Source organism: Macaca mulatta, chromosome 20, assembly GCF_049350105.2.
Source record: "Macaca mulatta isolate MMU2019108-1 chromosome 20, T2T-MMU8v2.0, whole genome shotgun sequence".
NCBI classification, from domain to species: Eukaryota; Metazoa; Chordata; class Mammalia; order Primates; family Cercopithecidae; genus Macaca; species Macaca mulatta.
The window spans coordinates 29510795-29527106 of NC_133425.1; the positions used below are offsets into that span (position 1 = coordinate 29510795).

Sequence of the window (16312 nt, forward strand, 5' to 3'; positions counted from 1 at the left end):
GAATAGCTGGAACCCGGGAGGCAGAGGTTGCAATAAGCTGAGATCGTGCCACTGCACTCCAGCCTGGGCGACAGAGCGAGACTCCGTCTCAAAAAAAAAAAGAAAAAAAAAAAAGTGTCTGGGGTGGCTGGGCCGGTGGCTCATGCCTGTAATCCTACCACTCTGGGAGGCCAAGGTGGGCAGATCACGAGGTCAGGAGCTTGAGACCAGCCTGACCAACATGGTGAAACCCCGTCTCTACTAAAAATACAAAAATTAGCCAGGTGTGGTGGCACGCGCCTGTAGTCCCAGCTACTCAGGAGGCTGAGGCAGGAGAATCACTTGAACCTGGGAGGCAGAGATTGCAGTGAACCAAGATTGTGCCACTGCACTGCAACCTGGGTGACAGAGTGAGACTCCATCTCAAAAAAAAAAAAAAAAAAAAAAAAAAAAAGTCTGGGGTGGAAGGCAGCCATCAGAATATTTAAATGATTCCTCAGGTGATTCCAATATGCAGCAGTTTGAGAACCACTACCAGAGACTATGTCCTTTCAGTTGCCAGGCACAGCCATGGGAAGCCATGGGAAGTTTTAGAACAGAAGAGGAGCCTACTTTGGAGTTTAAGGAAAATCAGTCCTTAGGAGAATAGAATGTAATCTTGTGTGAAAAGGGTCCGGAAGCCCCAAGGGCAGTGGCAGGATCCTGCTAGGGTGATGGTGATCCGCCATCCCAGTTTGCTCAAGACTGGGGTGTCTCCTGGGACACGGAACCTGCAGTGCTAAAACCAGGAAAGTCCTGGGCAAACAGGGATGCTTGGTCACGCTAGAGTCTCCTGATGTAGTTCTGTTTTCCCAGATTTCTGGGGAGACTAATGCCACAGACTCCCCATTCCAGAAATTCCTAAGAAAAGGCTGTCCATCTCCCTGGGGTACATTCACCTGAGTCTCTGAGCCCTGGCAGGGCCCATCTCTTCTTCACCCAGCAGAGAGATCCTGGCCTATGGAATATAATTTAGCAGTAAAAAGGAACAAACTGGCCGGGCGCAGTGGCTCACGCCTGTAATCCCAGCACTTTGGGAGGCCGAGGCGGGAGGATCACGAGGTCAGAAGATCGAGACCACCCTGGCTAACACGGTGAAACCCCGTCTCTACTAAAAATACAAAAAATTAGCCGCGTGTGCTGGCGGGCGCCAGTAGTCCCAGCTACTCCGGAGGCTGTGGCAGGAGAATGGCGTGAACCCAGGAGGCGGAGCTTGCAGTGAGCCGAGATTGCGCCTCTGCACTCCAGTCTGGGTGACAGAGCGAGACTCCGTCCCCCCTCCCAAAAACAAACAAACAAAACAAACAAACAAAAAGGAACAAACTACTGATCCACACAAGAATCTAGATGACCCTCAAGAATATTAGCCTGAGTGAAAGAAAACAGATGCGTAAGAGTTACATACTGCTTAATTCTATTTACATGAAGTTCCAGAACAGGTTCACCCAATCTGTTATTTTAAAACAATCAGGCCAGGTGTGGTGGCTCACGCCTATAATCCTAGCACTTTGGGAGGCAGAGGCAGGTGGATCGCTTGAGCCCAGGAGTTCAAGACCAGCCTGGGCAATATGGTGAGACCCCCGTCTCTGCAAAACATACCAAAAAAAAAAATTTAGTGAGCTGTGAATATACCACTGTACTCCAATACTGGACAGCAGATCAAGGCCCTGTCTTATAAAAAAGTCAGAATAGTGGTTGACTCTGGGGAGTTGGAGATGAGAAGGGGGCAATAGCTCACTGCAACATTTCAAGTTTTTGTAGAGATGAGGTCTCACTATGTTGCCCAGGATGGTCTTAAACTTCTGGACTCAAATGATCTTCCTGCCTTGGCCTCTTAGTGAGCCACCACACCTGGCACTACGCTTTTGTTAAAATTCACTGAATCATGCAGTTAACACCTATGCATTTTACTATATGGATATTTTACATCAAAGAGGGGGGAAAAACTATGAATGAATACTGGGCTCTAGTTAACAATGTGCATGCAGGCCGGGCGCAGTGGCTCACACCTGTAATCCCAGCACTTTGCAAGGCCCATGCAGGTGGATCACCTGAGGTCAGGAGTTCAAGACCAGCCTGACCAACATGGTGAAACACTGTCTCTACTAAAAATACAAAATTAGCTGGGTGTGGTGGCAGGTGCCTATAATCCCAGCTACTTGGGAGGCTGAGGCAGGAAAATCACTTGAACCCGGGAGGCACTGGTTGCAGTGAGCAGAGATTGCACCTCTGCACTCCACCCTAGGCGACAGAGTGAGACTCTGTCACAAAAAAAAAAAAAAAAAAAAAAAACAACGGGAACAAAACCTAAGTCTGATTATGCTTTTCTGCTCAGAACCCTCCATGATACCCAGAGGAAAAGCCAAGTCCTGACACTGGCCTCCGAGCAGGGCGACCATAAGTTCTGCTGGCCCAGCTTCTGCCTGTCTTCTGAAGGGTGTGATTAGTACTGCCCTTGTTTTCATTCTCCCAGTGTGAAGGATAGATTAAGTGCTTGCTTGCCCTGCCTGCCAGGCCCAGCCGACCTGAACTCACTCCCCGGCCCCTCCCTCCCTCCGCTCCAGCCACACTGGCTCTGCTTCACCCTGGCCATTCCCTCTGCCTGGAATGCTCTTCCCCAGATACTTGCAAGGCTCTCTCCCTCACCTCCTTCCATCTTTTCTTCAGCCTTTGCCTCAGTGAGGCCCCCGCCTTGACCCAGCTTAAAATCACACCCTACTCTTTCCCCATCTCCCGTGCTGTGCTTTCTTTTTCCAGAGCACTCTAACTTCCTGCTTAGGATATAACTGCCTGAAGGCAGATGCCATGAGGGCAGGGATTTTTTTTTTTTTTTCTGTGTTCTTTTTTTTTTTGAGACAGAATCTCACTCACCCAGGCTAGAGTGCAAGTGGTACAGTCTAGGCTCACTGCAACCTCCGCCTCCCGGGTTCAAGTGATTCTCCCATCTCAGCCTCCCTAAGTAGCTGCGATTATAGGCGCCCACTACCATGCCTGGCTAATTTTATTGTATTTTTAGCAGACGCGGGGTTTCACCATGTTGGCCCGGCTGGTTTTGGACTCCTGACCTCAGGTGCTCCGCCCACCTCAGCCTCCCAGAGTGCTCAGCCTCCCAAAGTGCTTGGCCTCCAAAAGTGCTAGCCACCATGCCCGGCCATTTATTCTGTGCTCTTTATGCTGCATCCGCAGGTTCTACAACAGTGCCCAGCAAACAGTAAGCACACAGTAAGTACCTATTGCTATGAATAAAGGGAATCCTCTGCCCTCCTGGGGCTTCCAGGCTGGTGCTGAAGACCCAAGCAGACACGGACCATTACAAAGCAACAGCCACCACTCCACGTCGCAGCAGAGGAGGGCTGAGGGGCTGAGGGAAGGCAGAAAAGACACCCCAGAAGCTGAGGCTTGAAAACTGCATTGGCATCTGCCAGGCGAAGAGGGGATGGGAGGGGCTTTCCTGGTGGGGCAGCCAGTGTGAGCAAAACCCAACGGGTGAGAGACAGCAGCAGGCATCTGGGGGCTGTGAGCAGTTCAGAGAGTGGCTGCAGGTGTGGGTATGCAGCAGGCTGTGGGCTCCATTCTGCAGGTAGTGAGGACAGGAAGGTTCTAACTGGGGCAGTGGCATGGACAGATTTGGGTTTCTGGAAGATTGCCCAGCTACTGGGTGGAGCATGGATTGGAGGTGGGCAAGAGGGAGGCAGGGAACCCCACCAGGAGGCTGTCAGTTTTGTTGGCACCTAGTAAAGCAGCGTTGCCCTGAAGAAAGGGGCTAACTGGAAAATTACTTAAGACAGAGACCCTACAGGACGTGGTGGTTCCTGGAAGGTGACTCTGACTCCTGGTGTCACCATTTTGGCTGACTCCTGGGATGGTAGGAATAGGTTGTGGGGAGGATGAGGCTTGGGTCTCTGGGATATCCCAATGGAGATGTGATGCAGCCATTTGGCTCCTGGAGTCTGGAGGTCGGGGCGGAACTTAGAGAATGAGGAACTGTTGATTCAAAGGGCAGGTGGGACCTAGCAGGGAGAGTGTGCACAGAGAGAAGCAAGGCCAGGGCAAGAGACAGTTCCCAGACCAGGAAGAGGGGAGTGGCCAAGGACGGATAAGGGCTCAGAGGGGAGGAGTCAGTGAGCCCCAGAGGTGGGGCCCGAGTGCCAGGAGTAGAAGGATTTCCACAAAGAGAGTGTGGACTTGGGGAGGAGGAGGGAAGGGGACAGCAAGGTGATAAATAAGGGCTGTGGCTCTGGAAGACATAGCTTTTTAAATTTACCATGTTCACTATTCTTGTTAAGATACAGTCATGCAAGCTGGAGTGCAGTGACACAATCATATCTTACTGCAGCCTCAACCTCCTGGGCTCAAGCAAAACTCCCACCTCAGCCTCCCAAAGTGCTGGGATTCCAGGTGGGAGCCACCATATCCAGCCAAACTGGCTTTTTTTTTTTTTTTTTTGGTTGAGATGAACTCTCGCTCTGTTGCCCAGGCAACCTCTGCCTCCCAGGTTCAAGTGATTCTCCTGCCTCAACCTCCCGAGTAGCTGGGACTACAGGCATGCACCACCATGGCTGGGTAATTTTTGTATTTTTAGTAGAGACAGGGTTTCGCCATGTTAGCCAGGCTGGTCTCGAATTCCTGACCTCAAGTGATCCACCTGCCTCGGCCTCCCAAAGTGCTGGGATTACAGGTGTGAGCCACCGCGCCAAGCCCAAACTGGCTTTTAAACCAGGTCAAAGAATGGGTCACTGAGAGGGTGGGGGCATGCCTGGGCTCAGGACAGTTTCCTAGACCCCGTGACCAGGAGAGGGACAAGAATAGGGGAGACTCAAACGTTAGCTTCTCAAGGCTGTTCAGAAATGGACACCCCATCTGGGACCAGGCTTCTGTCCCCAGCCTCAGGGACATGAGAGTCTCTGGTATCCTCATCTGTAAAATGGGGCAATAGGACAAAACCTGCCATTTGTTGAGCACTTATTACGTCCCAGGCCAAGGGCTGTCTCTCCATGTGTGGCCTAATTTAACTCTCAGAATACTCTCACCAGGCTGATGTCACTATTATCTGCTTTTTTTTTTTTGAGACGGAGTCTCCCTCTGTTGCTCTCCTGAGTAGCTGAGATTACAGGCGCCCACAAACACACCCAAGTAATTTTTCTATTTTTAGTGAAGACGGGGTTTCACCATGTTGATTAGGCCGGTTTTGAACTCCTGACCTCAGTAATCCAACCGCCTCAGCCTTCCAAAGTGCTAGGATTACAGGTGTGAGCCACCGTGCCCAGCCTTTTATCTCCATTTTATAGATGAGAAAACAGTGGCACAGAAAGGTTCAGTCACTTGCTCAAGGTCATACAACAAATGAATGCAGATGCTGAGATTCAAACCCAGAACCTGAATTCTGAGCTTCAACACTGCACCACTAACCCACACAAGGGACCTTCCTATCTACAGAACACTCTTCTCCCTCGGGAGTGGTTGAGGGGAGTCATGAGGTGGCCACACACACAGCAAATAGCCGACATTACCATGAAGAATGGCCCTCCAAAGAAGTCCACATCCGAATCCCCAGAATCTGTGCATGTGTTGCTTTATATGGCACATGGGCTTTTGCAGGTGTGATGAAACTAAGGATCTTGAGATAGGAAGAGTGTTCTAGATTATTCAGGTGGGTCCAGTGTCATCACAGGATCCTTGGAGGAGGGAGGCAGGAGAGTTAGAGAAGATATGACGATGGAGAGATATTGGAAGATGCTACACTGATTTGAGATGAGGGAGGGGCCACAAGCCAAGGAATGCAGGTGGCCTCCAGAAGCCAGAAAAGCAAAGAAAGAGATCCTCCTCTGGAGGGAACTACTGCTGAAACCTTGACTTTAATCCAGTGAGACTAACTTTGGACTTCTCCAGAACTATAAGAGAATCAATGTCTGTGGCTTTTTTTTTTTTTTTTTTTTTTGAGATGGAGTCTTGCTCCGTCACCCAGGCTGGAGTGCAGTGGCGCAATCTCGGCTCACTGCAACCTCCTGAATTCAAGCAATTCTCCTGTCTCAGCTTTCCGAGTAGCAGGGATTACAGGTGCCCACCACCATGCCCAGCTAATTTTTGTATTTTTAATAGAGATGGGTTTCACCTTGTTGGTCAGGCTGGTCTCGAACTCCTGACCTCAGGTGATCCACCCACCTCAGCCTCCCAAGGTGCTGGGATTATAGGCATGAGCCACCGTGCCTGGCTAATGTCTGTGGCTTTAAGCCCCTATATGTGTGGCAATTTGTTAACAGCAGCGATAAGAAACAGTTACACTACATTGCAGCAAGCCTGGCTTCCTTGGACAGTGCCGGCTCCACCATCGCCACTGCAGCTGCTGTGGGAAGCATCTTACATTTCCTTTGTTTGTTTAGACAGGGTCTTGCTTTGTTGCCCAGAGTGGAGCGCAGTGGTGCAATCATCACTCACTGCAGCCTCGACTTCCAGGGCTCAAGCAATCTTCCCACCTCAGCCTCCCAAAAAGCTTGGACTACAGGCGCACACCAGTATGCCTGGCTAATTTTTTCATTTTTTTGTCTCGCTATGTTGCTCAAGCTGGTCTCAAACTCCTGGCCTCAAGCAGTCCTCCCACCTGTGCCTCCCAAAGGCCTGGGATTACAGGTGTGAGCCACCACACCTAGCCTACAGTTTTTAAAGCCTCTTTAAAGTTTCAGTTTGGTCCTCTCTGAACCTCAGTATCTTTCTTCATTAAAAACAAAAATAGGGCCAGTATACATGACCCTACAGGCACAGAGTGAGAGGGCCTTATATTACTTGAAGGTTCCCACAAACCCTTGGGGCAGATGAGGCCTAGTTATTGTTCCCATTGCTCAGATGAACAAACTAATGCTGAGAGTAGAAACAGCCTGCCTACAGCCACTCAGGGAGTAACAGAGCCAGGACTTGAACCAGGGCTTCTGACTTGAGTTCTAGCACAGAGGTTCATGTGTCAGAGCCCAGCTCGCATGCCACCTCCTCCGAGAAGCCTGCCTGGAAAACCCCAGGCCATTCATGTATTCATGAAGCAGCTGCTGGGACTGCGCTGTTCCCAGTGTTGTGTGGGGCCCCCTCAGAGCCCACAGCCTCGTAGACAAGACACACACACACAAACCACGGGTCCCAGAACAGCCTGATAAATGCTGAAACAAGGAGACCAAAGCCCAAGAGGTTGCTAAGGCTCAAAAAAGGGGAAACTCACTGAGCCTGGAGTCAGGGAAGGCTTCTCAGAGGAGATGGTGATTGAGATGGGGATAAGTTAGACCCAACCAGAAGTGTGGACAGGCATCCCGGGTGGAGGAGTGGCTTCCTCAGGGCAGGGAATGGGTTGGTCATCCCAGGCCCCCAAGTCCGTCTGGGCCTCTGTGTTATTATGTATGAAATGTGAACAGGCCGTGCGCAATGGCTCGCACCTGTAATCCGAACGCTTTAGGAGACCAAGGCAGGAGGGACACTTGAGCCCAGGAGTTTTAAGACCAGCCTGGGCAATGTAGCGAGATCCCATGTCTACAAAAAATAAAATTAGCGGGCTGGGCGTGGTGGCTCATGCCTGTAATCACAGCACTTTAGGAGGCCGAGGCAGGCAAATCACCTGTGGTCAGGAGTTTGAGACCAGCCTGGCCAACATGGCAAAACCCAGTCTCTACTAAAAATACAAAAATTAGCTGGGCGTGGTGGCAGGCGCCTCTAATCACAGCTACTCAGGAGGCTGAGGCAGGAGACTTGCTTGAACCCAGGAGGCAGAGTTTGCAGTGAGCTGAGATTGTGCCATTGCACTCCAGCCTAGGCAACAAGAGCGAAACTCTCTAAAAAAAAATAGTGATAATTAAATAAAGAAATAAAATTAGCTGGGTGTGGTGGCGTGCACCTGTGGTCCTGGCTACTTGGGAGGCTGAGGTGGGACATCAAGGCTACAGTGAGCCATGATTGCACCACTGCACTCCTGCCTGGGCAACAGAGCAAGTCTGTGTCTCAAAAAAAAAAAAAAAAAAAAAGAATCATGGCCTAGCTACCCAGAGTTTTGATAACTGTTAGGCCCAGGTGAGGGCTGAGCAAGAAGAGACGTCCTGGGCCTCCTCCCAGAGGAAGAGGTGAAGGTCGGGAGATAGGGCAGACCCGGGAAGTACTGGGAGGCAAGGTCCTGGCTCAAGCCCCCACCACACACTGCCTTGCGGTGGGACTACAGGAAGGTCCTCTCAGAGCCTCGGTGACCCCATCTGAGCAATGGAGCATGAGACAAAACTGTCTCCAAAGACCCTCCCCAGCCCTGACGGGGAAATGACATGACACAAAATTACAAAAGGGTCTTTATTTGTAAAAAGCCAAAGGGGCCCCTGGGGCAACAGGACAGGCAGGCCGGCTTCTCAGGGGTCGGGGGCATTTGGGCAGATGCGCTTGAGTGGGGGGGCGCCCTCCGAGTCCTCTGTGTCACCCTGGGCTGCCTCAGGGACAGGTGGCACTGGCTCAAAGACGGGGTAAGCTTCGGGGGCCTGGAGAGGAAGGGTGGACAGGCGTGAGCTCCACCGAACCCAGGCGTCCAGCCTCCGAGCCTCTACCTTCTCCAAAGCCTCTACTCCCCTCCCCTCCTGGGCCCAGGAGGCAAGCCCAGGGCCAGATGCTCAGGACGCAGAGGAAGCAGGCACCAAAAACAACAACGACAGTGACACTGTGTGGAGGAACGAACCTGATACTTGATATTTCTGAAAATGCATCGAGGTAGCTTCGTGAGAAACGTCAGAGGTTTACGAGGGATTTTCTTACGCTAATTTTACAGTTAAGATATTTTTTGATATTTTTTGAAAATGCATGGAGGAACACCATGATTTTGTCAGGCTTTATTTATTTATTTTTGAGAAGGAGTCTCGCTCTGTCACCCAGACTGGAGTGCAGTGGCGCGATCTCGGCTCACTGCAGCCTCCACCTCCCAGGTTCAAGCAATTCTCCTGCCTCAGCCTCCCGAGTAGCTGGGACTACAGGCACGTGCCACCACGCCCGGCTAATTTTTTGTGTTTTTAGTAGAGACGGGGTTTCACCGTGTTAGCCAGGATGGTCTCGATCTCCTGACCTCATGATCCACCCGCCTCGGCCTCCCAAAGTGCTGGGATTACAGGCATGAGCCACCACGCCCGGCTTTGTCAGGCTTTTAATGGTCTCAAATCAGCCCTGATCCAGCCCTTAGCACTTTGTCTCTGAAACACCCTTTCTTTTTCAGTCCCAAGAACCCAGCCCCTAAGCCTTCAGCTCGGTCCCAGGTCTGCCTCTCCTCCAGGGCCTCAGGATGCAGGCTTCAAGCCTTCGGCTGCCCCAGATCCCCCATTCCCTCCAAGACCCAGGAGTGTAGCCTTCTGGCCTCTCTCACCTCAGCTTCCAGCAGTTCTGGAACAGGTTCCTCCTTGGTCAGCATTGGGGGTTCGTCGGTGCTGCCAGCAGTTATGCCCCCGGGATCTGGAACGTCAAGGTAACAAACATCCCCTAAACAGCCACTCTGTGCCAGCAGCACAGACAGTGGGGGAAACAGACGGTCACAGGCCCCAGTCACAGAAGGCAGAGGGCCACGGGAGCAGAGAGGACAGAGCAGGAACCTGGCTGTGCCTTAGGAAGCAGAGGAGGGAACACTGACGTGGGAGCTCAAGGGTGAGTGGGTCTTGATGCGGTGGACAGACAGGAAAGTACGACATGTGAGGCAGAGGGAATGTGTGCTAGGTTGCCACAGAATCCGGGCTTGGACTGCCTCGGTTCAAATCCTGACCTTGGGCCAGCTACTTAATTTCCACGGGCCTCAGTTTCCCCATCTGTAAAATGGGGATAATGATAGTAATTACCTCATGCGGCTGTTGTGAGGGTCAGATGAGCAGATGCAGGTAAAGCACAGTGGTTGGCACACAGTAAGTGCTCAATAAATGCTTGCTACCGTTTTTATAATAGCAAAGGTATACAAGTGCTTGGCACTATCTAGACCCAGACCCAGCCCACAGTCCCACATCAGGATGTTCTTTTTGTTTGTTTGTTTGTTTGTTTGTTTTTGTTTTTGAGATGGAGTCTCACTGTGTCACCCAGGCTGGAGTGCAGTAGTGCGATCTCGGCTCACTGCAGCCTCCGCCTCCCAGGTTCAAGCAATTCTCCTGCCTCAGCCTCCCTAATAGATGGGATTACAGGTGTGTGCCACCATGTCCGGCTAATTTTTTGTATTTTTAGTAGAGACAGGGTTTCACATTCTGGGAGGCTGAGGGAGGAGGATCACTTGAGCCCAGGAGTTTGAGACCAGCCTGGGCAACATAGTAAGACCCTATCTCTATAAAAAATAACAACACTAATTAGCTGAGCGTGGTGATGCATGCCTGTAGTCCCAGCTACTCAGGAGGCTGACTGAGCCCAGGAATCCAAGGCTGCAGTGAGCCATGATCACGCCACTGCATTCCAGCCTGAGCGACAGAGTGAGACCTTGTCTCCAAAACAAAAAAGCAAAGCTTAAAAAATATTAAGGAAAAAGTTGTTCTGGCAGCTGTGTTGGGGTGACTAGAAGAGACCAGCTGGAACCAAAAACAGGTGAGAGATGGGAAGGCCAGGGACAAGGCAGGGCCTGGGAGGAAGAGGTGCCAACCAGACGGGTTTGACTGCATGGAAGAAAGCAGAGCTGGCTGGGCACAGTGGCTCAAGCCTGTAATGCCAGCATTTTGGGAGGCCAAGGCAGGTAGATCACGAGGTCAGGAGTTCAAGACCAGCCTGTCCAACATGGTGAAACCCCATCTCTACTAAAAATACAAAAATTAGCCAGGTGTGGTGATGTGTACCTGTAATCCCAGCTACTCGGGAGGCTGAGGCAGGAGAATTGCTTGAACTTGGGAGGCGGAGGTTGCAGTGAGTGAGATCGTGCCACTACACTCCAGCCTGGGCGACACAGTAAGACTCTGTCTTAAAGGGGGAAAAGAAAAAATGCAGAGCTGAGGAGGACCCAGGCCCAAGATGCTGGCTCACTGGCTGAGTTACTTCTCTGGGTCTCAGTTTCCTCATCTATAAATAGGGATCATAACAAGATCATCACCCTTATAAGGTTGTAGTGAAAATTAAATGCGAAAAAAACACATAAAGTGTTGGCAGGGCACGGTGGCTCACACCTGTAATCCTAGCACTTTGGGAGGCGGAGGCGGGCGGATTACCTGAGGTCAGGAGTTCGAGACTAGCCAGGCCAACATGGTGAAACTCCATCTTTACTAAAAATACAAAAATTAGGCCAGGCACGGTGGCTCACGCCTGTAATCCCAGCACTTTGGAAGGCTGAGGCAGGCAGATCACTTAAAGTCGGGAGTTCAAGACCAGCCTGGCCAACATGGAAAAACCCTGTCTCTACTAAAAATACAAAATTAGTGGGGCATGGTGGCGCATGCCTATAATCTCAGGTACTCGGGAGGCTGAGGCGGGAGAATCACTTGAACCTGGGAGGCAGAGGTTGTGGTGAGCTGAGATTGTGCCATTGCACTCCAGCCTGGGCAACAAGAATGAAACTCCGTCTCAAAAACAAACACACACAAACAAAAAAACAAAAATTAGCTGAGTGTGGGGGCATGCCTGTAATCCCAGCTACTTGGGAGGCTGAGGCAGAAGAATCGCTTGAACCTGGGAGGCAGAGGTTGCAGTGAGCTGATATCACACCACTGCAGTCTAGCCTGGGCAACAGAGCAAGACTCCATCTCAAAAAAAGAAAAAAAAGGCTGGGCATGGTGGCTCATGCCTGTAGTCCCAGCACTTTGGGAGGCCGAGGTGGGCGGACCACCTGAAGTCAGGAGTTCGAGGCTGGCAAAACATGGCGAAACCCCATCTCTATTAAAAATATAAAACTAGCCGAGCATGGTGGTTCATGCCTATATTCCCAGCTACCCAGGAGGCTGAGGCAGGAGAACTGCCTGAACCTGGGAGGTGAAGGTTGCAGTGAGCCAAAATTGTGCCATTGCACTCTAGCCTGGGCAAGAGTGAAACTCAAAGGAAAAAAAGAAAAGAAAAGAAAAAAACCCAACCATGTAAAGTGTTTACCAGGGCGCCTGGCACACAGTAAGAGCTCAATAAATACTGTTGTTATTCCTGTTATTATTAATCACCCCTATGACTATCACTATTATTTATTCACTCAACAGATATTTACTGAGCACCTACTCTGTGTCCCATATTATTCTGAGAATACAGTAGTGAACAAGATCACATAGGGCCAAGCACAGTGACTTACGCCTATAATCCCAGCACCGTGGGAGGCTGAGACAGAAGGATCATTTCAGGCCAGGAGTTCGAAACCAACCTTGGCAACATAGCGAGACCCTAACTCTACAAAAAATTTAAAAGTTAGCTGGGTGTGGTGGCACACACCTGTAGTCCCCAGCTACTTGGGAGGCTGGGGCCAGAGGATCCCTTGAGCCCAGGAGTTTGAGGCTGCAGTGAGCTATGATTGCACCAGTGCACTCCAGCCTGGGTGACAGAGAACTTCTCTCTAAAAAAATAAAGGGGGGGGCGGGTATGGGTGTGATGGCTCACACCTGTAATCCCAGCACTTTGGGAGGCTGAAGATGGAGGATCGCTTGAGTGAGTGAGTTTGAGACCAGCCTGGGCAACATGGTGAAACCTTGCCTCTACAAAAAATACAAATGGCATATGCCTGTGGTCCAAGCTACTTGGGAGGCTGAGGCGGGAGGATCGCTTGAGCCCAGGAAGTTCAAGGCTGCAGTGAGCTATGATCACACCACTGCACCACTCCAGCCTAGGTGACACAGTGAGACCCTGTCTCAAAAAAAAAAAAAAAAAAAAAAAAAGGATTAATATGGGCCCAACATTCAGGAAACTGACATGAGAGTGAGGAGAAAGATAGTAAAAAATTAATTTACATGAAAGTCTCAGACAGTGATATGTCATCTATAGATCCTAAGAGACCAGAGGAATGAGACAGCAACTACAGAGACATTCTGCAGGAGTCGGAAGGCACCTTGAGGAAGGTGCACAAGATGGGGAGCAGGTATAGGGATAAGCTGGTAGGTTAGACTCTGGAGAAGACAGGACTTAGAGGAGAGGGCTCCTGGGAGGTACCTGGTCCTACCTCTCTCTTGGCCCAGCCGTGGGGGCTGAGCCTCCTCAGGGACCCCTTCTGGGGGTCCGGCAGGTGACACAGGGCGGCTGGGCTGGGGGGTGCCCCCAGGACTGGGCTCTGTGCCCTTTTGCAGGGAACCTTCCGAATGGAAACTCTGGTTGCTGTTCTCATCTGTGGGAGCAAGAGCCGAGATGGTTGGCCTGAGATCCCTAATACACTCCTTCAGTCCCCACAGCCCTCCGCATTTCAGGATCCCTACCTACCATTGAGATCCAGCAGGATGAGAGGGCCACCCCCTCGGGGACTGGCGCCCCTGCCCCGACGTTCCCGGCCACGGGATCTCTCTGCCCCGCCACCTGCCCGCCTTCGCTCCTGGGGGTTAGAGGATTAGGGTCAGAGCTCTTGGAAAGCCCCACCATACACCTAAGGAAACTGAGGCACTGAGAAGCAAAAGGGCTCGAACTCAGGGTGTGGAACAGAAAAGAGGGAAAAAGGGGAGGAGCTGCTAATGATGGTTCCCATCTGTCTGTCCTGCTGCATCTGAGGTCTCTGGGAGCTGGAGGTAGAGGTCAGGGTGGGGAGGAGCTTGCCTGAGGTTGCACAGATGCAGGGCCTTGTGGGAATGGGGGTTGCTCACCTCCTCCTGGGGGTCCACCACTGGCACCCACTTGAAGATACGAAGGGAAGTGTCGCCCACAGTCACCCATCGCTTCTCCCTGTGGGAGGGTGGGGGACTGGGTCAGAGAGGCCTGAGGGGAGACCCACCCCCCCAGGAGCCGGACACATCTGGGGGTACCTGCAGAGGTTGGGGAGGCACAGGAGGGTAGCAACAGTTTTGCTAATGGGGCATAGTTACATGGAGAAAGAGAGCCCTGCAAACCCCAGGGCACAGGCGGTGGGTGCCTCTAGACAGAGGATATGATTTGGGCCCTGGCTCTGCGGACCCCTGGGGCACACACGGGGGGCGTGGCTATGGGCCTGGCCCGGGATCAGAGACCTGCAGATCTCGGGGCGCACTTGCAGAAGGAGTGTCAAAGCTTTAGGGGGCGGGGCACAAACGGGGGCTCCCACTCTGGGAGAGCACGACTGGGGACCACGCTTTGTAGACCCCCAGGAGTAGCCAGGGGAACGGGGACAGATCCAGGGCAAAGCTAGTGGGCGGGGATACAGCGAACACCGGGGCCCAGAGCTGGCGAGGGCAGCTTAGACGCCTTAGGTGGTGGTGGTCCCGCCGTGTCCCGTCCCTGGCCCCCGGGCAGCGCTCACCATCTCCGGACCTTCTCGATGGTCGCCATCACCTTCTTGATGTCATCCTTGGCCCGGCTCCGGGTCTCGGCCCGTACGGTCCGGCCGGCCATGCTGGCGGGGCTGGGGCCGGAGCCGAGCCCGCGGCGGGGCCGCCTCCCGTCCGGCGGGCTCAGGCTCGGCGCCAGGCCCGGGCGCCGCGCTCTCGGCCTGCCGTCCCCCCGGGAGTTGGCCGCGCCCTCTCTCGTCCCCAACGCCTCCGCGAGTCCCCGCCCCGTTTCCTGCCGCCGTGCCCCGCCCCGGCCCGTCCCCGGAGCGGCCCGGTGGCGCGGGCGGCCAGAGCCCAGGCCTGGAAGCCCGGCCGGCCCCGCCCCGACCCGGGCCCGCCCCCTCGGAGCGCCTGGACGCGCAGCGCCCCCTGCCCGCCGTCGAGAGCGGGAGTTGGGTACTGCTCGGCTGCCGGACGCGCGAGGCAGGGCCGAGGCGGTGCGTTCAGACCACGTGGGCGCGGGGTGCTCGAGAGGGTCTGTGTCCTGGGGTGCGTGCGCCGCGGTGGGTGTCCGCGAAACGCTGTGTGTGGAGTGCGTGCGTGTGTCCGCCCTCGCCAGGCTCTCGGTCTACACCGCCCAACACTCATTCATCCATTCATTCAACAGTCCTGTTAACTGAGCGCCAATTACGCGCCAGGCGCTGCGAATACGAGTAGGTCTCTACCCACCAGAATGGCTAAAGTGAAAAAGACCGCACCATGTGGAGGCGAGAAAGTAGAGCGACTGAACCTCTCTTGTATTTCTGGGGGAGTGTAAATTGGTAGAGACGTTTTGAGAACTGGCAGTTTTCTAGTGAAGCCGAACATATGCCACCTCTGTGATCCAGCAATTCCACTCCTAGGCTGTCAACACCCAGCAGAAATGTGTAGGTGTGAGCACCAAGAGGGTGCTTGGGAACGTTCAGAGCCCTTTCATAACAGCCCCAAACTGGAAATAACCCATCAACAGAATGGAAAATGAATGATGCCCTACTCATTACCATGCACATAGACACAGCAACGGGAGTGACATGCCCGGCTACACCCAGCAACATAGACAAGTCGCATGACGAAATCTTGAGTGACAGAAGCCAAATACAACAGTACATACTAGATGGTTCCAGGTGTATTACGTTCAGAACCAGACAAAACTAATTTAAAGTGCACCAAAGTCAAGATAGTGGTCGCCCTTAGGATTGGGAGGGGATGAGGGGAGAGCTTCTGGGAGCTGATCCAGTTCTGTTGTGTGATCCGGTGCTGGTTCCCTGGGCATATGTACTCTGTGAAAATCCATCACATGACTTAAATAAAATGTGCATTACTTAAAGAAAGTGAGTGTGTCTTGGTTGACTTTATTTGAGGCTGGCTTGTCAGCAGATAAGACCATGTCAAAATTTGTGCTGCTGTGTGTGTGTGTGTGTTTCAAGATGTGCCTGTTGTGTCTGTGAGTTTGGGCGTGACCATGTCCCGAGGTTAAGGGTATAAGGGGTTAGGAGCATGATTAGGACAGCATTTTTTGAGCCAAGCTGCTTAGGTAAAATCCCAGCTGCGCCACACCCAACTGTATTACCCTGAACAAGTCACTTCTCTCTATTCCGCATCTATAACATAGGAATTAGTTAATGTGTGTATAGCTCTTAGAACAGTTCCCAGCACATGGTAAATGCCCAATAACTATTTACGGTCAATGCACATGTGATTGTGGGCCCTACTAATGGTCTGGCTCAATTCCATCTACTGTGCCCCTCTCGAGAGCGGGAGTTGGGTACTGCTCGGCTGCCGGACGCGCGAGGCAGGGCCGAGGCGGTGCGTTCAGACCACGTGGGCGCGGGGTTAAACTCTTTCTTCCTTTATTCCAGCATTGTCTGCTCACGGCAACACACCCACTCACACGCACACGCACACACACACGCACGCGCACATGCATGCACACGCGCACACCTGCACCCTCA

General features: G+C 52.5%; 1 protein-coding gene, 1 long non-coding RNA gene and 1 other non-coding gene across 8 annotated transcripts in view; 2 read left to right on the plus strand and 1 right to left on the minus strand.

The window, feature by feature from the left end:
- The window catches only part of BCL7C (BAF chromatin remodeling complex subunit BCL7C), a 63491-nt gene extending 48792 nt beyond the window's left edge, over nucleotides 1-14699 (minus strand). For 4 of the 6 annotated variants that reach the window (XR_013410916.1, XR_013410917.1, XR_013410918.1 and 1 more), the window contains exons 1-5: nucleotides 14354-14699; nucleotides 13725-13803; nucleotides 13351-13459; nucleotides 13097-13258; nucleotides 9380-9465 (exon numbers count right to left, since the gene is read on the minus strand). Coding sequence is in view for 2 of the 6 variants with exons in the window: in XM_077983929.1 (XP_077840055.1) it covers nucleotides 9380-9465; nucleotides 13097-13258; nucleotides 13351-13459; nucleotides 13725-13803; nucleotides 14354-14445 (528 nt within the window). In the remaining 4 variants the exon portion in view is untranslated. 6 annotated transcript variants of the gene reach the window in all.
- Nucleotides 8412-12509, plus strand: LOC144338000 (uncharacterized). Its single transcript, XR_013411706.1, has 2 exons — nucleotides 8412-8948; nucleotides 11913-12509. It is a non-coding gene; the product is annotated as an uncharacterized LOC144338000 (long non-coding RNA).
- Nucleotides 14405-14475, plus strand: MIR762-3 (microRNA mir-762-3). The gene has a single exon (NR_038468.1). It is a non-coding gene; the product is annotated as a microRNA mir-762-3 (primary transcript).
- Nucleotides 14700-16312: the final 1613 nt, after the last annotated feature.